The sequence below is a fragment of the Mesitornis unicolor genome, unplaced genomic scaffold (genome assembly GCF_000695765.1).
Source record: "Mesitornis unicolor isolate BGI_N332 unplaced genomic scaffold, ASM69576v1 scaffold30772, whole genome shotgun sequence".
Lineage (NCBI taxonomy): Eukaryota > Metazoa > Chordata > Aves > Mesitornithiformes > Mesitornithidae > Mesitornis > Mesitornis unicolor.
The window spans coordinates 61,719-83,819 of record NW_010167661.1 but is presented as its reverse complement, the minus strand read 5'-3'; the positions used below and the strand labels follow the sequence as shown (position 1 = coordinate 83,819).

At 40.5% G+C, this 22,101-nt stretch overlaps 1 protein-coding gene across 1 annotated transcript; it reads left to right on the top strand.

Annotated features, from left to right (window-relative positions):
• Positions 1 to 7,459: 7,459 nt before the first annotated feature.
• MAML1 (mastermind-like 1 (Drosophila)) lies at positions 7,460 to 18,104 on the top strand (the record flags this gene model as incomplete). Its single annotated transcript, XM_010178773.1, has 4 exons — positions 7,460 to 8,872; positions 11,132 to 11,401; positions 15,163 to 15,277; positions 17,111 to 18,104. Coding segments are annotated over 4 exons (2,790 nt in total), but the record flags the coding sequence as incomplete, so codon positions are not given.
• Between the last annotated feature and the right edge of the window lie 3,997 nt (positions 18,105 to 22,101).

Below are 22,101 nucleotides of genomic sequence, written 5' to 3'. Positions count from 1 at the left end.
ACCGCTCTTGTAAAGGTAAAGGCTTTGTGATCTAGCGTCAAAGGGCTTGCAGTGGAAGGACATGAAACTGCACTGCTTCAAGTGTGGACAGTGTGTGCACTCCCAGAAGCTGTACTTCAGAGCATCTTCTGCAAATTCAGAACAGTCATGGGGAACAGGACAGCACTGCTGCTTCCTTCTTCATGTCTTGTATGATTTTTTTATGTGGCCAAAATCAGATATTTTCTCTTATATAAATCTTTGTTTTAGATCCTGAAGCCGGGCAGATCTTGCTTACAAGCAGCAGTAAGGGGGGAAGTCATCCTTTGTCTTTGTGCTAAGCAGGTCTAGAATTTAAGCTGCATAAACCAAGAGAATATGGTATTGATACAGAAATACCTTAGATGATTTGTGTACCATGTAGGCCTGTCCTTTGAGGGAAAAATATTAAAAACATGCTAGCTTCCTATTTTTATTTTTTTCAAATGAGAGACCATTATTTAATGGGAAATTAAAATGTTGGAACTTACGTCACATTTCTGTTCTTTAAGATGACATTATTAAGACTATGTTCAAAGCAGGGGATGCTTAGTGTTTGGATAATGTGTTGTCCCTTGTATGAATCTTACATTTTTGAGAAACATGGAAGTTGGGAAGAGAAAGGGCTTGTCGCCTGGCATGTTTTTCCCTCTTTGTCAGGTTCTGATTTGAGTAAGTTCCTTCTAATACGTTATTTACATTCTCTGCAGTAGAAAGGTTGCCTTTCTTGTATTTCTTTGATACACTACAACGTAGCATATGAGCTGAGCTGAACAGAAAGTGTCTCCTTGACACGTGAATGGCAAGATCTGGATATTCATCTGATGTGGTTTTGGAAGCTCTGCTCCCTGTTTCTTCCTGTGTTTTCCCACCTGAGTGAGAGCAGTTGTTGTGTGGATGGTTTGCTTTGTCTAGGACTGCCACAAAAACATAACATTTCTGGAATGGGCAGAGAAGGTCTCACTGGTGCCCTGTCTTGGGAAAGCTTTGTGTTAAAGCTGAAGAGCTGACTAGCGTTTTTTTAGGAACAATAGAAGTTTTCACATTAATAATAGGGAAGTTCTAATTTAAGCAAAGGCACCAAGTAAAAAGCTTAAAAAGAAATTTAAGTATAAGGAGAGCAACACAGTGTTTCTTGTTTGAAAAGACCTAAAGTAGTAAATTAAAGGGAATAGATTGCCTGGATTGTACTGACAAGCATTAATAGCATCCACTAACGAAGCTCAGACTGATACGCTAACGGCTCAGAAGACCTCTTTTTTCTGTAAGCTGTAAATTGTGAAATTGTTTTACCACAAAAATAGCAAATTATTTCCACATTGTTTATACATAGCTGTAGTGCAGTGCAGTCTTGCCACCATTGTTTGTTTTTGCTGACAGGTCTGATAGTTTGTTGCCCAACAACTCAGACAGGTTTTTCTTTGTCTCCTTTTAATTCTGTGTGAGGTATTGTATGTTTGAAACGTTTCCTTTTCCAGATTAGTTAGATATGCAGTGATGCTTCCTAAATTGTAAGGAGCTGGGAGTGACTGATTGCTGCTGCTGTTCAAGCGAGGTGGAGGACCCAGCACTGCAGCTGAAGGCACAGCAGTTTTTTTGATTGAGCAGAACAATTCGTGTAGCAGAAGCTGCCCCTTGTGACTAATGCAGGCTTGGGATATTTATAGACATTCATATCCACAGCCCTTCTTCAATCCAGCAGGCAGTCACCCAAATACAAAAGTCTTCTGGAATTAAAGTAAAAGTCAAAATTAAAATTAGCCCAGCAGTTTGGTTCTGACAACACAGAGGAATGCAGGAACGCATTGGGTAATAAAACGCTTTCCTTGCAGGCAGAGCACAACCTTGGAAGCTGTGGGTAGATGCACAGTAAATGACGAGTTCTTACTATGCCGTGTAGCCAAGATGTTATGTTTTCTATCCAAATTCTTATGCTACAGTTTCTGGTATTTGTATTGTTCCAGCTTAAGAGGTTGTCGTCTTTATTGCTCCTGTCCATGGCCGGGCAGGAGAGGAGAACCTGTGCCTGTAGAGGACCTAAAGATCTGGTTCTTAATTCTGAGACTGAAATGGTAAACTTATTCCAAATAAAATGTGAAAAATTAAAGCTCTATTGAATCCCGTAAGAATATTTTAATCTCTGTAACAGATGCTTTAAGAACATTATATGGGGCCTAAAAGGCACAGTGTTGTTTCTGCCACATTCACTAGGTATTTTTTCAGAAAAAAAATGAAACTTGCATACAGGTTTTATTTTTTATATAGATATTTTACTGTCTTCAGTTACAAGTCTCAAAGTGGTCAAGATGTTAGTAGTCAAAGTAGAACAAGTACTGAGTTTCTACAGAAGTAGTTTAGTTAACTGTCCTCAGTTTAAAAATTGTGCATTGTGAAGGATTTCTTGCTTTCAAGTGAATAATGGGAACTGAACTTTCATGCTTGTGAGTTTCTAACGCATTGAAATGTTGTTGGTTTCAGATTATTCAGATTACCTAAAACTAGTTTCAGGTATTGAGTGTTTCACACAGATGTTTTGATTCCTGAAACAATATTTTTCTCTTTTAAAACAAACAAACAAAAACCGGAACAACTTTGTGCTGCTGTTTTGATCTGTGATTCATGCCCCTTCACCACTGGGGCAGGTTGAGAGCACCGGCCTGGGCTCTGGAGTTTTGAACTCTGCCAGTGCTAACAGAAAAGCTGGAGATGAAGTTTTAAAGCTTTTCAGATTTCTTATTTTTTTGCTTCCATGGTAGTTTGTGGACAGCTTTTATGATGTCTGGGAGCTTGCCCCTGCAGTAAGACTGCAATGTGGCTGAGCATCATTGTGGTAAAACGGGTGGGTTTAAGACTGAGATTGAATACAGCTTATCAAAATTATTTGCGTGCTGTCTATTTTCTGATCGAAGCCTTGCCATTCAATTGGGTGCACATCCATTTCCAGCATTGTGGTCCTGTGTCCTAGTCAAGTGTAGTGTGTCTGGACTGTGAATTGTGTGGTCAGAGGCTGCTTGTGTTGGACGCCCCTTTTGTGGTGGTGGATGACGCCTGGGTTTTACTGGATTGTGTTCCTCACATGAGGAATCCACGGTCACAGCCTGACTTGCATGTGTGCTTATGTCGAGTAAGTGTATGACTGTGTTGAGGACTCTGTTTTGCTCACACAAATAAAATGTAGCTCTGCTGATGGGCTGTGGAGGAGGCGCAGCCCATGGCTCTGCAGTGGCTCTTTGAGAAAAAGAGTCTGGTCTCGCACCAAAGGATTGAGGCCTCCTGGCACCCCTTTTTTGCACAGTTCCTATAGCGATTTAAATACTTTGGATAACTGCTTTGAGGTGATAGCTTTAGCTAAAGCTAAATAGTAGAGGACTCGGAGGTTCATTTTTTGTTGGGAAGTTGACTAGGCTGAGAAAATGGGAATACATTTCTGTGTCAGAACTTGTGAGAACGGAAAGAATTGGTGCTTTTGTTATAAAGAAAATAGATTGATTCTGCAAAGGAAACCACGGACAGCATACCAGAGGGCCATGGTGCCTCACAGATGGTAGAGGACAATAAAATTAAAGCTGAAGGGATTTTCTTGGTGAGCAGGAAGCTGTGCTTTAGTCTTGTCATGGTTTTTTTGGTTTTTGTTTTTTTAAGCTTTGGCAGGAGAGAACAGGTTTTTCTTGCCTTGAGAACTCTGTTGGAGCAGCTTGATATGTAGATAGCTTGAAGTCTGACTTGTATCCCGCATGCTCCATGTTATCTTTTCCTCCAAAACCAGATTATTTGGATAGATTATTGGGGAAGAACTGAATTTAATATTTCTTTTTCTGTTCGGAAATGAAGAGCTGAGATAGTATGTAAGAAATGCACATAAGAAAGGAATTTCACAAGAGAAAGTTGCGTTATTTGCAGAGTAGTTATATGAACGTATTTGGTGTGAGAATTTCAGGTTCTGTTACTCCAAATTAAACATGAGCAAGATCATAGAATCACAGAATGTGTTGGGTTGGAAAGGAGCTTTAAAGCTCATCCAGTCCAACCCCTGCAGTGAGCAGGGTCAATGTCACCAGATCAGGTTGCTCAGAGCCCCATCAAGCCTGACCTTGAATATCTCCAGGGATGGGGCCTCCACCACCTCTCTGGGCAACCTGTGCCAGTGATCTACCACCCTCATTTTGGAGAACTTTTTCCTAATATCCTACCTAAATCTACCCTTTTCTAGTGTAAAACCGTTATCCCTCATCCTACCGCTACCTGCCCTGGTGAACAGCTCTTCCCCAGATTTCTTACAGGCACTTTCCAGGTACTGGAAGGTCGCTGTAAGGTCCCCATGGAGCCTTCTCTTCTCCAGGCTGAACAGCCCCAACTCTCTCAGCCCATCTTCATAGGAGAGGTGCTCCATAGATAGAAGATATCAGGATATATTTCTAATGGCAGAGGATAAGGAACCTGTAATTTCTGGGTCCCACAAATTTTTATAGCACTGTCTTCTTTTTTTTTTTCTGGAGAGAAGAAAGGAGGTAGAAAATGGAGCAGTGTTACTAGGATCTTAAAATTAACTTTTAGATAGCATAACTACGGTAGCATAAATCTGTGTTGACACTGTCACAATATTCAAGTATACTTTTGGCTCTCTTTAATGTGAAAAGTGAACTAGGATGCAAGTGTAGTTGGTGAATAGCTTCTAAAATGCAGAAGTTGTGTCCTGGTTATGAGCTGAGCTCAGTATTTTCTGGTACAGGTAGAAGGTAAGCAGATTTTCTACTTTCCTGTGTCTTTGCTGTGGTGTACAGGTAGGCTGTCTTTCAAATGATCTTTGATTTAGCTGAGGTGAAGCAAGGCTGGAAGAAGTCGACTGCAAACTTTACTTCATTAGTGAATTTATTTAAGCTATTTTTTCTTTAATCTCTGGTTTTGACAAAGGAATATGGTTTTAAGTGGAAGGAGGACTTTGTCTAGAGCAACTAAAGTCAAGATACCAAGAATCAGATATTTGAGAGTTATGACTGCAAGAACCCATATAGTTAGAAAAGCTCCTACATGTTTTTATTGAGGGGACAAGAGCTTGTGATGGATATTAGGAGTCTATATCTTTTTCTAGACTATAGTAAATGTAGCTTTTAAGCATGGATGATTTAATCTTAGAGTAGTTAGTAGCATATACGGCAAATGGTGTAATGAAGTAGCAAAGACCTTAGCACAGATTAACTTCTGGAAGAATTGTCCAGTAACCTCGGTGGGTTTTGCGGGCTGTGAAGAGCTGTGTGCAACTGCAGCTGTAATGCTATAAAAAAATCTCTTGGCCTTGAGTTGTCTGTATGAATTGTAATTATAGCAGTGATCCCAATGCGTGTAATTTGGTTTTAATATAGAAATTAAAGAATTATAAATTATAAAATTATAAAATGTACAGTATACAAAACGGAGTTATTACTTGTATGTCAGTTTTCAGAGGAGTGTGTTTTTTCCCCTAATGATTTAAAATTAAGGAGGATCCATTCCCAAGCTGTGTGATTGACTCACTGTATGACCTTGGGCAAGTTACTCATCCACCTTGAGCTTCAGTTTTCCCAGTTGGAGTATTGAGTAAACAATGGGAAACTTGCTGAAAGCCAAATGTTGCTGTTGAGTTGAACCTTTTTCCCTTTCTGGTTTTTCCTTTGCCTTTTTACAAGAAAAGTACATTTTCATTTTTTTTTCAAGTCGGTATTTGAGAAAGTCACTCTAGATCTGCTACTCCAGGCTTTGTAAACCTAATGTCCAGATTACGAGAATTCAGCCTCCTCCCCAAATGTATTCCTCTTCTCATTTTACTAGGTCTTCTGCTGATCTTGCTACTCTGTTGCTATCTCCATGAGCCCTCTAGATCATCCTGTCCTGGGAAGTTCCAGTCTGTCCCTCAGATAAAAATAAGATTTTGCTGCTACCTATGAAAGCACTAAACCAAGTGTTTTTTCCCGAAGATCAGCTCTAACTGTAAACTGTTTAAAAAATGTATAACAATTAACAGTGAGCCAGTCCTTCTGCTCTTAAATCAATGCTGTTGCCCAGGCAAGCGCCGTAAAATTTTTCTGATAATTTACGCTGGCTCTGCGTGCAGCCTCCTGCTTGAGCGCTGACATCTTGAGGTTTCCCCTGTTGGCTCTTGGATGAGACGGTTTCCCCCAGGGGTTAATGGACTGCGTTGTGGAGACTGCGAGTAATAATAATCTAAGCATACTTGTCTTGAGGTTTATTTAATGAGCTGCTATTCTGCCATCCGGGAGAGCTGTTGTTTAGTGAACTGTGCTTCAGCTGGGTGCCTTTTTGGGGGATTCTCCTCATGTGTCCTGCTGAGATGTACAGAGGAGTCCCGTACAGGCCAGGGGAGCTATAGGAACTTTCCCTCTACGTGCACCGCTGTGTTTGAGCGCTGTCTGCTCCGCAGGTTTGGCTGCATTGGTGCAGCGATTCCAGCACGAGCAAAGCACAGCACATTTTACAGAATGCACCTGAGGGAAGGAAAGGTTTGTAGTGGTCTTTGCGTGTGTGAATTCTCTGCTCAGATGTTTTTGAGGTCACTGGAAAGAACTTCGTATTTGAAAGAGGCGCTCAAACTGTGGTTGCAAAACTGTTGCTGTACCCTCTGGTTGCTTCTAGGTGGCACTACAAGAAAAACAATACGTGCATTCACTGCTATGGGAAGCCAACAGTTGAGCTCCTTGGGGCTGTGGTGGTCAGTGCTGAGAGGAGCAGCTGGCAAATGCTCTAGGAGAGAGGAGGAAGGAGTGAACTTGCTCTGCTGTGATAGAATTGCCTTAACTCTGAATTGCATTTTACATCAGTGTGAAACAGTGGTCGCTTAGTGACCACATTAGGTTTTGCTTTAGAGCCAAAAATGTGGTTGTGTACAAAATTTATAGACGTCCTCCTCCAAAAATTATAATCACAAGAGAAATGGTTCTCCTTTTCTCTAAATATTTAAATGAGACTACTTTATAATAAAGTCCCACATATTTTACATGTAAATGCCCATAAATTCTCATAAAGATCTCACAAATTATACTGTGTGTACGTGGATGAAATGAAGTACAGGTTTTTATTCTCATCTAAAATTTGAGTTTTAACGTTCTTCAACTTTTTTTTTTTTAATTGGAAAAATCATAGTATTTTCCCATTCACAGCCATTTCTCAACTTTTTATTGTTGCCAGAGTATATGGTAGCTTTTGGTTTTGTTTGAAGGAGGAGGTTCTGTTTGATATAGTACGTATTTTTGAAAGTTTAGGAGATTATAGTGAAGTCGTTGCATGTGATGACTTGTAAAACAAACCTTATCAAAGCAGAGATCTAACCTTTTTTAGGTTAAAAATGTTTTATTCAGAGCTAGACAATATTCTGGTAAGAAATCAAAATGCTAATCTGAAACATGAAACTAAATAACTAAAACCTTCCCTTTTTTTTCTTTTATTTTAGCAGCTCCACGAGACTGTGAAAAGAAAGCTTGATAGCGCTGCTTCCCCTCAGAATGGAGACCAGCAGAACGGCTACGCTGATGTATTTTCTGTGTCCAAGAAACTGCGTCGTGATGATGGCCTTGGTGGAGTGAGTGGTTCTTCCAATGGAATGCCCCCTGTGTCTCCGCTCCATCATCTTGACAAGAAATCTGGCAGTGGAGATACCTTACAACTTAATGGAAAACATCCAATGGGGCTAGATGGCATCAGCAAGAAGTGTCTTCCAGATTCCAGCCTGCAAATGAACGGAGGTGGTGATGCTGATGACTCATTTCCTCTGAGTCTGAACAAAGAGCTGAAGCAGGAGCCCGTAGATGATCTTCCATGTATGATTGCTGGAGCAGGGGGTTCCATATCTCAGAATAACTTGATGCCTGATCTTAATCTTAATGAGCAAGAGTGGAAGGAACTTATTGAGGAGCTTAATAGATCAGTGCCTGATGAAGACATGAAGGATCTCTTTAATGAAGACTTTGAAGAGAAAAAAGATGCAGATTCTTCAAATTCAGCTGCACAGACTCCATTGCCACAAGATATTAACATAAAGACGGAGTTTTCCCCAGCACCCTTTGAACAGGAACAGATAGGATCTCCCCAGGTTAGATCCACTTCTTCAGGCCCAGCATTTATTGGTCCTGCGTCTGTACCTGTAAGCACCGCTTCTCCAGTGGTTGGTAGTTCTCAGGCTATGTTTCAGCCTTCCAGTCAGTCAATGACTGAAAATCCTAATCAGCCCATGATGCAGGCATCAAACCACTCTCAGAACGTCCAGAGGCCTCTCCCCAATGTGTTGTTACCTGGGAAGGGCACAGGAAGTGCCAAAGAAATGTCTTCTGCTCATCAACTTCAGCAAATTGCTGCCAAGCAGAAAAGAGACCAGATGTTGCAGAACCAGCAGCAAGCTTCGCAGGTCCACCAAACAAATCAGATGTCTACGTGGCAGCAGTCTGGGCCTTCTCATAGTCCCTTGGCTGTCCCATACAGCATGGAAAATCCCACCAGCCCATCGGTTTACCAGCCAGACTTCAACAGTCAGAAACTCATGATGCCTAATATGGGAAACAAAAGCTCACCGAGAGCTGGAGGCAATTACCATGTGAACATTTTGGGTCATCAACAAAACAGCTTGAACCAGAACCCTGTGAACAGTCAAGGCTCTATGCTAGACTACGGGAACACCAAACCTCTTTCACATTACAAAGCAGAATGTGAGCAGGGGGTCACAGTACCTGGTCAGAACAAGACTCCCATGTTGGCATACATACAACAGCGCCAGCAGCCGCCGCTGTCTCATGTGAGCGATGACCAAAATGGGATGATCCTGTTGAAACCCAAGTCTGCAAACATTGCCTACCGACTACCGCACAGTCAGGTGAATGTTCTGGGCTTTGTTACCTTTGTTTAGTAGCAGATTTAAGGTTTCACAAGAGGGTACTGGATAGGTAAGGATAGAGTAGAGATTACTTGGTATTGTTTCAAAACAGTTGCCACATGATTTTAAAGAAGAAAATGATAAAATGCAATGAGCTGAGACAAGAATCAAGAACTCTAGTTTTCTGCTGGGGACAGCTTTTAATACTCTGTTCTAGGTTATGTGGTCATGTGTGATTTCCAGCTTAATATACTTTGTGGGTAACAAATCATGACACACTTCACAGAAACTTCTGCTTATAAAGATAAATAGATGCTTTGAAACTTTAACCTAAAATAACTCATGTAAAACTGTAGTGTTAAACAGCGTTCTCAAAGAAGCTTTGATTTCTTTACATTCTTTTTAGTCCCTGACTTGTGTCAGACTTGGCTTACTATAAAAAGACGTGCCCTCGGTTGCTGCTTTTTTGAAGAGAGATGGAAGTAGTGGCTGCATTCCTGATTTCTTGGGTGTTCCTTGAGGCTTTTCAAATCTAAGAATTTGTTACTGGTTAAGTCTCTGGGGATTGGGGAAGCATGGAATAGGGGAGAAATACGTCTTTAAGAATGAATAATATTAATATTTGTCTGCTTCAAGCAATATGCTTCAGGTTTTCCTGTAAAGGAAAATTCCAGACTCTGCTTTTTTTGCCTTATATGTGACTGGTACCACAGATATCCTGCAGGTAGAAATTTATGTAGTGGATGGAGGTACAGACTCGTTGGGATTCTGTAACGTACCTGCAGTGCACGTACCAGGGGGCTTGTTGAGAAAAAAGGTCTTCGTTACAAGGGCAAAAGCTCCGCTAGCAAAAACTGTTGGAGACCCAACTCTAATAATATGTTTTCTCAATAAAAAAACTGTTAAAAAGGTGTGATTAGTCTGTGATAAAGACCACACTGATGCACACAAAAAAAAAATCCAAGATCAATGCGTACTTCATAACATACAAAAATTAATCTCTTTAAAAACTAGCAGAAGTGAAAAAATAGCAACATTTTGGTGGAAGAAGAAAGGGAAGGGTAGAGATGATTGTGTGTGTCACATCTTCCCCTTGCTGAAAACACGAGTGTGACCTTCTGTCTACGCTGCCGTGCTTGCGCTGAATCAACGGAAATACTGATGAGTGCTTCTGGAGAATTTCTCTAAAGCTTGCACTTAGAACAACGTAGCACAGCATTACCTATATTTGTCTCGTGATTTCTTATGAAACTGCAGAGAGTGGGAACCAACAGCCAAACCCATAAGCTGAAATCTAAACTTAAAAGTAGTGTGTGTTTGCATAGTTAGAGATGAGGCTGAGCTGTGCTTAACTATGATAAAAATTGTCACATTTCGGATGGATTTGCTGGTACAAAGAGGACAGTATCAGAACTTGAATGGGAATCGTTCCATGTTATTTTCACTTATCCCAAGTTCCAATCCCCCTAAAAAAGCAGACTTATGAAAAATTACTAGCAGGCATATCTGTAGTAGTATTTTTCCCTGTGGAATGTGGTAATGATTGGATTGCTAGAAAAATAAGACTTAATTTTGATCAGTGATAGCCTTCTTCCCCTTCACCTGCAAATAGTAAATACTCTGATACTTAAAAAAGCAGCTTTAGGAGGGGAGGCATAAACAGTTGCTGAATTAAATGTTGACAGAAAAGGCAGGATTTAGATGTTTTATATAATGAAAATTCAAAAAGGAGTGTTTGAAAAGCTGCTACCAAAGTAAACTGAAGCTGGTGTGTGTATAAAGTGCTGTTTGTAACTGGCACTGTTCTCTGGCTGAGCAGCAGCACACAGAGCTGTGCACACCTATTTGAGCTGGGCTTTGGGAAGTACTTGGAGACTGAACGTTGTGGAGCTTCTGACCTTAACACCGAACTCTCGCTTCTCTGTTTGGCGCTTTATAGATGAGTTTTCATCAGCCAAACTGAGAAGTGTATCACACGTTGTCTTTTCTGTTAGAAGCTTCACAAGTGAAGAAGCTATTCCATAAAGATGACAAAGCACAAATAAGCAATAATTAACAATTTCTAATTTTTAGACATGTGTTATAATTGCCCTCTCTGTGTAGACTTTGTTTATAAAGTCTCTCTCCTTTATCCTGTAAAATGATAAAAATAGCACCAGTCATGGTCATCACTATGAAAGTGCCTTTCCTTGTTTGTGTAACTGCATGCAGTTTCTAAATTCTGGAGGGCTAACCTCTTTGTTTTCCTATGTTCTGCAGGATCAAAACCCTTCTCCGAACGTTCCCCGCGTTCCCGTTTCTGTCCCAGGTGCTGGTGTGGGTGCCCAGGCTCCCAACGTCTCTATGGCAGGTAACCACAGCAACCAGCCCTATCTCAGCAATCAGCAGCAAGCAGCAGTGATGAAGCAACACCAAATGCTGATGGACCAGCAGAAGCAGAGGGAGCAGCAACAAAAGCACTTGCTCATGGAGCAGCAGAAGCAGCAATTCCTAATGGAGCAGAGACAGCAGCATCTTCTGGCAGAGCAGGTGAGGGGGGCCAGCAGTCTTCTTCTCTTTGCACTCATTTGCTTTGGATGAAACAGCATTTGAAATTTTGTCAAACAGTTATCACGTTACAAAATAGGAGATGTAAATTACAAAGCACTTTGGTATCATAAGTATAATTTCTGGTTTATGTTTCTATGAAAGTAACCCAAGCATGTAGCGTTTGATTGCTGAGACTTTTTCTGTTGCTACAAGGCACTGTGATGAATGAAAAGAATAAATTAGGTAGAGTTGAAGACTGTGAAAATACAAGACAATGCCTACATGGAGAGGATGTATCATGTCAGTGATGGTGTAATTCTTTGTGAAAGAAGAAAGGCAAATGAAATCAGAGCAAAAATAAAAGATAAGGTTGGGATACTGTCGGTGTGTTCTGCAGAGCTTTAAAAATGGCAGCAGTGAGTAAGGGGCTCTAAGCTCATTGTCCCTTCTGCCTTTCTTCACTGTGAAATCTACAGCAGTTCATGTTTCAAATTTTAAAACATCTTTCACTTGTTTATTTGTGCAAAATAATTAGACATCTGCATCCAACTTGCGTCTTATCCTGCCAAAAGAATTTAATTCTGCTGTCCCATCAGACTGCCGAAAGCTGCTTTAACCTCTCTCAGGGAAACCAGCTCCTTGTGTGAACCTTTCTAAGCTTTAAACCTTTTGCAAATGTTTCGGCTGTGCTGAAACATCGGTGCTCTTCTGCATTTTAAAGAGTCCATGCAGGCATCCTCCAGGCACTGGCACTGTACATACAGAGAAATTATCAATATCTGATAACGGAGGAAGGGAAAGATGAATTTTCAAAGAATGTTTGAGACTTTGGAAAAACCCGATATTCAGATCTTCTGGAAAAAGTGTGATGATCTGTACTGCTGAAAAGTTTTGTCTTTAAAGATAATGAGGGGGAAGTCACAAGAACTGTTTTATTTGGGGATAATGGGGAAAAAAGAAAAGCTGGTGGCTTAATTAAAAAAAAATGAACTGCATCTGTTCCTTAGAATTAAAAAAAAATAAATTTTAAATGCTCTGGAGTCCTTCAACTCGTAACAGTTGAAAATATGTAGTTTCTTTAATTTTCAGCACTGTTAGAGGCTGAACTTTAAAGTTGGGAGTTGTTATCCCGGTAGACAGGATTTTCACTGTAATAATAGTTTGGAAAATAGAGGTGATTAGAGAAGGTCAGGTAATGGTTGTGTGAGAGGGGGACACCTTAACTTCTGCTACAGCAACTCTTGCTTTATTTAAGAAAGAAGCAAATGATACAGTTTGCTCTGAACTGAAGATACCTGAAAGCCCATTTGAGAGGAAGGGTGTAGTGGAATCTGCAGAGTTGTAGAGCTCTGGCCCTGCCAAGTCCTAGCAAATGGCTTTTTTTGATCACCTGGAGTCTCCAGTTAAAATCGAGGACTGGATTGAGGTGACAGAAAAGCCCCAACATAGATAAAACATAAGATTGTTTGGCAGTGTTTTAAAGAGAATTGTATGATGTTGGTAAAGATACTTTTTTAAAATATTTGGGTAGAAATTCAATTTGGCCTAGGGGAATATTGGGGTGGAAATGTACCATCAAAGACTGAAGGACAAAGAATGCCCAGATCATCTATAAAATAATGTGTTCTGTGTGAGTGCTGTGACCTGTACACTTACATAAACAAATACAGTACTTTTTTAGTAAATCTTTCAGTTTTTGATGACTCGTATGTGAATATCAAATGTCAAAAGTGACTGATCGTTACTTTCCCAAAATGTTAACAAGCAGGTACTCTTTGAAAGAAGGTGGGGAGAAAGGAAATACAGGGCATCTGCATCCTGCCTGTACTTCTGCACCACTGGTGAATGGAGCTTATCAGAGCTCTTAAAGCTGTGGCACAGTAGCTGTCCTTAGCAAAGCGATGGACTCGCAGACTCTCTGAGCAGTGGGCTTGCCTATTAACAGGGTGATAAGTAGCATATCTCAAACAGGGTTGAAATAGACTTTATCTTAATACCTATTTGCTGCTGCTTAGCCAGTACCCATTGCTGTAGTAAATATCAGCATTATGAAAGTATTTTATTCCTGTCCTATTATGGTAACTACAACTAACTTCTACAACCTGCGTCTCTGTGTAGTGATACTGGGACTCGGATCCCAAATACTGAGTGGCTTTGCGTTGGAGCTGAACAGACTTGGAGACTGCATTTGCCACGTGTCTTGGCCTTGTGCTTCCCAGTCAAGCTAGATCTTGGTAGCACTCTAATTTGATATTTATTTCTTTGGATGCAGAAGATACTGGATGTAGTTTTACAAAAAAAATTCGGAATCGGCTGATCTCTTATTTTGCATGACAATTTCAGTTTCAGGTAGCTTCAGTGCCATTTGCTGCAGCACCAAAGCTTCCTTTGCATTTGGTGTTCTGCATTTTTTTCCTTTCTTTTTTTTTCTGAGCCAAGTTCTGCAATTCTTTGTTTGTCTCAGAACTGTGGCATTTCTCGTTGCCTTCTGTGGTCAGCCTCTTTTCAGGTTTGACTGGTCCTGCAAGTAGCAGGTCCTTTCTGTCAAGCAGCCTGCCCTCTTCATTCCTCTGCATGCCTGAACAGCCGCTTAGTTGTAGACATGTGAAAAGGAGTGAAAAGGGCGGTAGTAATTTGTATCTGCCTGTTCGTGACATTGCACTCATCTCTTCTTTAAAAGGCTTGTGTCTTTTCGCAGCACTCTTGGAGGGGAATTTCTGTCTGCTTCCGTACCCTGTGCAACTTTAGATGTAGTTGTGTGCTGTGTCACTACTTCATTATCTCAGAATTTCAGTCTGGTTGAAGATATCTATGGAAGAAGAGCCAGAAATGCTGTGCCTGATATTGTTTCATATTGTAAAAGTAGCCTGTTGGCTGTTCGCACTGTCAGGATCTCTTAGTACACGTACATACACTCTTGACATTCTCGTCAAGACTTTAAAGCCATTTTGCCTAAAATTTTCCTAATAGAAGATTTGCTTGCTTTATTTTTCAGATGTTTTTTATTATAAAGTAGGAACAGGTTGAATGTGCCTTTGAAGAGGCAAGGTTATTTTGAATCATTAGCAGGGTTTGTTTCAATTGATTGGTTAAGGAAATTGTTTTGAACAGTCATGACAAAACTTGTGTAGCTTCTGTTAGAAACATAGTTCTCCAGTTTTCCATAACCTTTTAGGAAAACCTGTGGTGTATAAAAGTTTGGGTTTGTGTATGGTTTTTTTAATTTTTGGAAACAAGGGCTAGAAAATATTTACACATTCAATTTTTATTTTTATTTTTATGTGTAACATTGTTAATATTTATGACTTGTACTTTAATTTCCAAAGAGAGGTCTGGAATAAATTGGTGTCTAAAGATCAAAAAAAATTACGTGTGAATTATTTTATGCACACTCGTTTTTGTTCTTTTTGTACCCGTTTGTTTCTTCAGAGTATCGCTAAAAGTGCCTGTTTGTTACTGGTGAAAATCTGAGCTGTTAGTCTTTTAAATGTGTTAAGGGCTTCCGACATGCATTGCAATAACTTCTGTAATGCTTGCGGTTGCCCTCTTGTCTCTGAGTTTCTGATCTTGTCACTCATCCGATTAAACTGACTGTGTTGGGACCTTGAGAGCAAAGGTCTGAAGTGACTCTAAGGCCTCAGCGACCCCTTTAATTACCAGCTCTGCATTGTAGTGTGCAGATAGCTTGTTTTATCCAAGATAGTCACCCTTGGCAAACGCTCGACTTGTTTTCTAATTGTCTTGCATTGGACCTTTCCCAGGAGAAACAGCGGCAGCAGCAAGAGCAGCAGCTGCAGCGGCATCTGACTCGACCACCTCCCCAGTATCAGGATCAGCCACAGAATCCATACCAGCAACAGGTTGGGCAGTTCACAGGTGAGTAAACAGGGCAGTTGAAATAACGGCAGAAAAAGTACCAGGAGTAAACAAGGTGTCTTCAAATTTCCTGGCTTGGATAGCTTTTAATTAATTTATTACAACATCCTCCCACGTCACTGTGCCTTAAGACTTTTAGATTCAGTTGCATATTAACAGCTTCCCCTGTCCCAGGTATCTAGGACAACTTAAGTTTCTTATTCTTAATATTGCTTTGGAAATGGGTAAAATTCTTGAGTACCCTCATTGTTCTAAAGGCCTTTCTGTACTACCATTTCCCTTTACAATTTGTAAATTCCCCTTAGCTTTCATATATTAGGACTCAGCTTTGTTTTCTGAAGCCTAACATCACTACTTCTTGTATCTATCACAGGCCCTCATTAAAGAAAAATAAGTGATAATCCATCTACTAGGATGAGTTTAAAATGCTCTAGTTTTATCCCTGCTATCTTTAGAAGGGAGTGTTATTTGATTTCTCTGTTACATGTTAGTGTCGTACATGGGGTTTTTTGTAGGAGCAGTAGCTTGGTATACCTTCACTATATCAGTGCTGGTAAGTAAAAGATGTTGTTGCCACTAAGCTGAAGTATCTTCCTGAATATGGAAGAGCTAGAGAAGAGTAAAAACTCATCTCCTTACCTGAAAAATTACTTAACTGGGCATCAAGAAGCCACTTGTCTTTTTTCATAAACCTAAAGTACAAAAGTGCTTATTCCTTTCCTTTTGTTACCTTTACTCTCTGTGCTCCCTCCGAAAGAAATACTGAAAGAAAACGATGCAAATAGAAATGCAGTACCCTCACTCTGACAGTGTGTGTGACTATGCAGTGTCTGGCTGGTTTCTAGCTAGTGTTTATGACTGGGTTTTGTTACTCAACTCAAAAAACTTGGTAAGGATTGTGTGTTACACAGTGGTCAGTAGCATCCTCCGTGTTGCACTGGAACATTTTTTTTTTCTCCTGCCACTTTTCTGCAGGAATACAGTAGCACTCCTGTTAGAAATAGAGTATGTTTTTGCTATAATGAACATCAGCATTATTAAAACTATTTTTTCCTTGTTACGATGTTTGTAACTATTTTTGCATCTTAAATTCTAGTATGTGTACTACCTCTTCACTGTGCTGTTCCAGTAAGACTCTTTTTGCTTTAAGTAGGGGACTGTTTTTTCTACAGGAATAAACTTTTTTACTTAGAATTTGCAAAAACAAAGGACTCTTTGATTTGCTGAGAAGACTTATTTTTGCAAATCGTCGTGCTTGGTTATCAGCATTGCATATTAATATAGTGAATATTTCATTGTGGAAATCCAAAAGATAATGGACCAAAGATTTCTGAAAGTTAAATGAAATAGAAGAAATGTTTGGAATTGTGAAAACACGGGACTGGAAATCCTACAGTTGTACTACGTGAGGTACACGGTGTATGCACAGAATAACTGGCAATGTGCGTGTGCAGTAAATGGTACTTTTGAACAGCCTACCAAAATGTGGACGCACTTCAAAGCATGTATGTATACCTTTGCCCACAAAGAACTATGAGACACCTGCCTTTAAAGTCTTAATTTTTTTTCAAATTGATGATGCTGAACTCTTAGAAGTGGTATTCATATTTTTTGGGACTTTGGCATATCTGTGTTTGAGATCAAGGTGGAAGTGCTAACTGGAGCAACAATTGGTGCTCTTTAATTAAAGTGCTGCTGTCTGTGTGGTGGCTGCATAGGTTGGTTTATATAAAGGCAGCTGCACCTCCTTTCTGGATTATAGTGTCTACAAGCCTAGCTTGGTTCTGGTTGAACTGAGATATTTAAGGTACAAAATATTTCTTTGTATTTCAGGGTCATCTTCAGCCATGCCTGGGGTCAGTAATTTAGGACAGTCCAGCTCCAGTAGTCCACGGATGTTTCCTCAGACCCAGAACATGATTCAGATGGGACCTGGACACAGTTCTGTTCCTCCGCTCCAGTCAGGCTCCAGTCAGCAGGATCGGGGTGTGACTCAGTATACCAATATGCAAAACATTCAGCGAGGGGGATTATACAACTTGGCGTCTGGTATGACACAGATGGTTCCCCAGCATGCAACTCAAAGTGCCAATGGACAGCCACCGATGCAGAGACAAGGCAGCTTGGGCCAGGGTGCTGCCGTTCCTGCTGGGTATGGACAGAACACCTTAGCAAACTCGAGTATTTCTCAGCAGCACAATAAAGGTGCACTGAATCCAACCTTATCTAAGCCACAGATGGCAAGAGTACCAGCTGCTATGGGGGCTCAAAATCCATCTTGGCAACACCAAGGTATCCCTAATATTAACAGCCAGACACAAGCAAACAGTGGCTTAGGACCATTTACTGCCAGCTCCTCTTTCCACATGCAGCAAACTCATCTAAAGATGGCCAACCAACAGTTTGCCCAAGGAATGCCTCAGGTAAGCCTAAGCACCAGCAGACCAATGACTTCCATGAATGCTGCCGTCTCTGGGCAGATGTTGTCATCGTCTTTAGGTGCACAGCAGCGGACAAACCCACCTACGCAACAGCAGGTACCCTCACAGCAAGTCTTGCCTGGCATGAACCAGACTGTTCCAGATCTGAATGCTTTCAACCAGAATCCAAATCAGCAAATGCCCAACAGAGGTAATCTGCACTGTAGTCAAGGGTACCCTGTGAGGACAACCAGTCAAGAGCTGCCTTTTGCCTACAGCAGCCAGTCAGGCAGTAATGGACTTCAGAGCTTAACTGGGGACACAGATCTGATAGACTCTTTGCTGAAAAACAGGACTTCAGAGGAGTGGATGAATGACTTGGATGAGTTGTTAGGAACCCATTAAAATGGGGCTGGGGGTTTTTTAATGATTTCATTAAATACAAACAACACTTGGACCAAAAAACCTGTGACATTGAGGAGTCTCGCAGGCATTAGAGGGAGATGGTTGGGAAAGGGACTGGAGCTGCTTCTCAATGAGTGTTGATACATGGTAGTGCCGCACCAAGCAGGTCTGCAGGAAGAGTGCGCTTTATCCTGGGGTCTCTAAGGAGTCGCACACTTGAACAGGTCAAAACCAATTATGCGTATCCTAGCCAGCCTTTTGGAAACCTCACTTGCAGTGTTCTAAAATTTTTTTATTGTTTAAAAATAAAACAAAAATCCAGAGCAATAGTGCAGAAAGCAAGCAAATAGTTGCACAAATTGTGTTTAAGGCTTAGTCTCCTGCAGCTATTACTTGCAAACGTTATTTGTTCATAGCTTGACATGCTGTTCTAGTACTGTCCATCAGACTTCTGACTTTTTATTTGAGAAGGGGCTGTATTGCACCTGAGTATGCTTGCAAAATGTTTTGAATTGTTTCTTTTCCCCATTGCTGAAGCATTTGCCTGTACTCTCAATAAGCAAGTGATGTTTCACGGTAAATACTTCTAGATGCTGGTAATAGATGAAAGAAAGTATTAAAACCTGGCCAGTTAGTCTAGGTAGTCGTCTTAATAGATTGTAGTCTTTTAAGCTGCAGTTTGCACTCTGTTGTAGAGAGGCACAGTTCTTGGCTTATACCTTGCTGTGTTTAAAGGGGGAATTTCTTATGGGAGAACTTTTAAACTATAGTAGGTTTAATGTGAATTGTAAAGCCATTTACTTTGCACCTGTTACTTCATAACTTATTTCCAAAGGTAGTTGTATTTAAATGAAGGCTCTGCTTCACGACAGCTCATCTAGTTTTCTTTGTTGTAAAAAGTAAAACTAACTTTTGAGATCAGTTCATTCTCCAAAGTTAGCAGTGATGCAGTGAGCACAAGACTTTGTCACTTCAGGAAAAGAATGAGAAAAAATAATTTGGCTGAGAGGTGGGAAGTCCTTAACAGCAATAATAGCACAGGCAGCCTGGGAGAATACTTGTATCAGGGTTCCTCCAATATGGAAGTCTCCCCCTTTAATTTTTTTTTTTTAATACCGGGTTACGAGTTTGATAATCTTTCTATAGACTGGTGGATTTACTTCTTTAGTATCCCTTGAAGCAGGTGCTGGTTCTTCAGCTCAGCCCAAGGAGACCTCTTACCCATATGGTGGGGTCAGTCCCACGAAGGACAGAAGCCACAATGGGAGCAGTCAGTGTCCCAAAGTCCTTAATTTCTACCAAAAAAAATCCTCTGTCCACCAACAAACCATCTTGCCTTAACCTTTATTTTAACATGAAAATAAAAGTTCAAAGCTTTTGTTTTAAATGCACAAATACCTCTTCCCTTTTAAATCCACTTTTTTTGGGAAACTCCCTTAAACTTTCTAATCGAACCCAGCATTGTGATTTAAAAGCAATTTCCTTCGACACAGACTGGCTTCTTCAGGAGTTGTCTGCACTGCAGAGATGTGTGAGAGGGGTTTTTTCCAGAGTGGGTGAAGGGAAGCGAAGGATAACATTGATTTCAAAGAAGGAAAGTATTTTACTGTATCTGCAGCTCCTTTATGAGACAATTTGCACTTTTAAAAACTGCTTTTTAACACTAATACTTTAACCCTTTCCAAATATGCATGGCACATGGTTTGTCCAGCACACTTACCTAGTGTGGATGAATTACGCTCTGTTGAACAGATTTGATAGTGTATCACGTTGAACTGTTGGTGAAAGATGGGCGTTGATCAGTGGATCCCACCGTTGAGTGGTGGATCAAACTTCCCTGAGCCAGACTTCATCCCTCGTAGAGCTTTTGAAAAGATAAAGATTGTCTTTGGATGGGAAGACAAAGGTGTTAGTGACTTTGGTTGGTGACACTTCTGATATTTTCTAGAATTAAGTAGTTGAGATGCAAATAACTGATGCTAACTTTTCTTATGCTGGCAATCTAAGAAAAGAGCTAGAGTTTGGTCTACTGTTAAGTCAAAAACTGGTCCAAGCTAAGTGTCATTAGAAGAGTATAGATATAAACTAGCGATGGCAGGGGAAGGAGTGTTTGCTGTATTTTTATTTTTAAGGCTTAACTTTGCACCAGTGTGCCTTCCCTTCCTGTTAGGGGTGCTTGGGACCTCACAATTTCAGGTGACATCTTCCAATGTCACTAGTTTTTTCTCCCCCTTACAAACACTTGAGAGAAATAACAGGGTAGTAGGATTCAGCTTTTCTTTCTTCCCTGTTTGAGTTGTGGTGAAATCTGCTACGTTTTCCAGTAGGTTTTGCACACAAGCTTTGTTCTGAATAAGTCAAAATACAGTCCATCCGGTTGTGATTTCTTGACTGGAGGAAAAGAACATCTGCTGTTTGCATTATTACTACCAAAAAGGCAGTCCAGCTAAATGTGCAGGAAAATGCAGATGTGTGCTTTCCTCCGCTGTTTCTGGAAGCTGAGGTGGATACTGCCCTGCTTGACCAGAGGGTTTGTTCAGGAAGGTGTCGAGATTTGGTGACAGGGCCTTTTCATGGTACTGTTGAAGTAAAATTAAGGGTGATTCTAGGAAAACTGGCATATAATGCCCATCAGTCGTCATAAGTGAACAGGATCCAAACAGCATTTAACCTGATAGGAAAAGCAGCCCTTGCTTCTGGTTTCAGTCCCTGCCCTCATCATGCGATCAGACTGCTGGAAGTACGGTGTTGCTGTAACCGAGTTGAAACAGTTCAATGGAAATGAAAATACGGTTTAGACCTACATAGGTGCATGGGTAGGGCTGGGCTTTGCCTTCATGCCCTTGAACGTGTAGCTGTCTATATATGCACTTGGGCTTTCCATTTGCTGCAGCTTCAGAGCAATAAAATGTATCTCCCCTGAACCGTACCCAGCCGGCCGCCCATGGCTTTATTTATGAACTGCGGTTCCGGCTGGGGAGGAGAGGTGGGAGTGTCACTGTGCAACATCCACTGCCTTCCAAAAACCACGATTCAATTGAAAAGGGTGCTCAAAATTTTGTTATACACATTTCCTTTGTGTAAATAAATGTTTACAATTTTATATTAAAGATTTGAATAAGAGTTAGATCTTCTGACTGTATATTTTTTACTTTTTATAGATTTTAAAACTATAATTCTTTATATATGTGTTTGGGGGGTATTATGGTAAGTTTTATGCTTGTAAATGGAGAACAGTTGAATTTGATGCTAACCTTTATGAATTTTTGTCATTGAAATGTATAAAGAGTCCATTAATCCCCTTATTCTTTTACAACAATTACTGGTGCACACCAAAAAGAAATCCTTCACTTCTGTTTTATCATTATAAAATAAATATTTTGCTAGTGTATTAAACGTAACATGGTGTGACTTTATACATTTGTGTGAGCCGAGCAGAGTTCAGCACTGTTCCGAGTGAGACGGTTCCCTTTCTTCCAACACAATTTTGGTCAGCGTGTTACTAAGGCTCAAATTCTTCTGCTGTGTTTTACCCATTCTTAGAGTTTCAGAAAGTCCAATGAAACAGGGCAGGACTGGATAAAGAGGCCTTGGAAAACTTAACTTTGAAAGCAAGGCTTGATGTTACACCCGCAGCTTCTGGACACTTTCAAAGAAGTAAGTAATTTTTGTAATTTTAATGCAGTTGTAGGCCTCAGGCTGGGGAATACGATTGCTGAGGTGGTTGTCACTGGTGAAAAAGCTGTTAGTGGCTCACGTGTGCAAAATTTGTCAAGTTACAGAAATATGCTCAGATTCCCTCAAAATAACAGGCATTAGGGGTTCAAACCAGTTTCCTTGAGACTCGTAACAAGACAGATTATGTTTGATATAGGCAGATGGCACACAAAAACCAAACCGAGAAATGAGGAGCTCGTACTGCAAGCATGAGTTAGTGTTTCTGAACAAGGAACAAAATACTGACAGCAAGTTGCATGAAGATTTTGGCTTAAAGCTTGT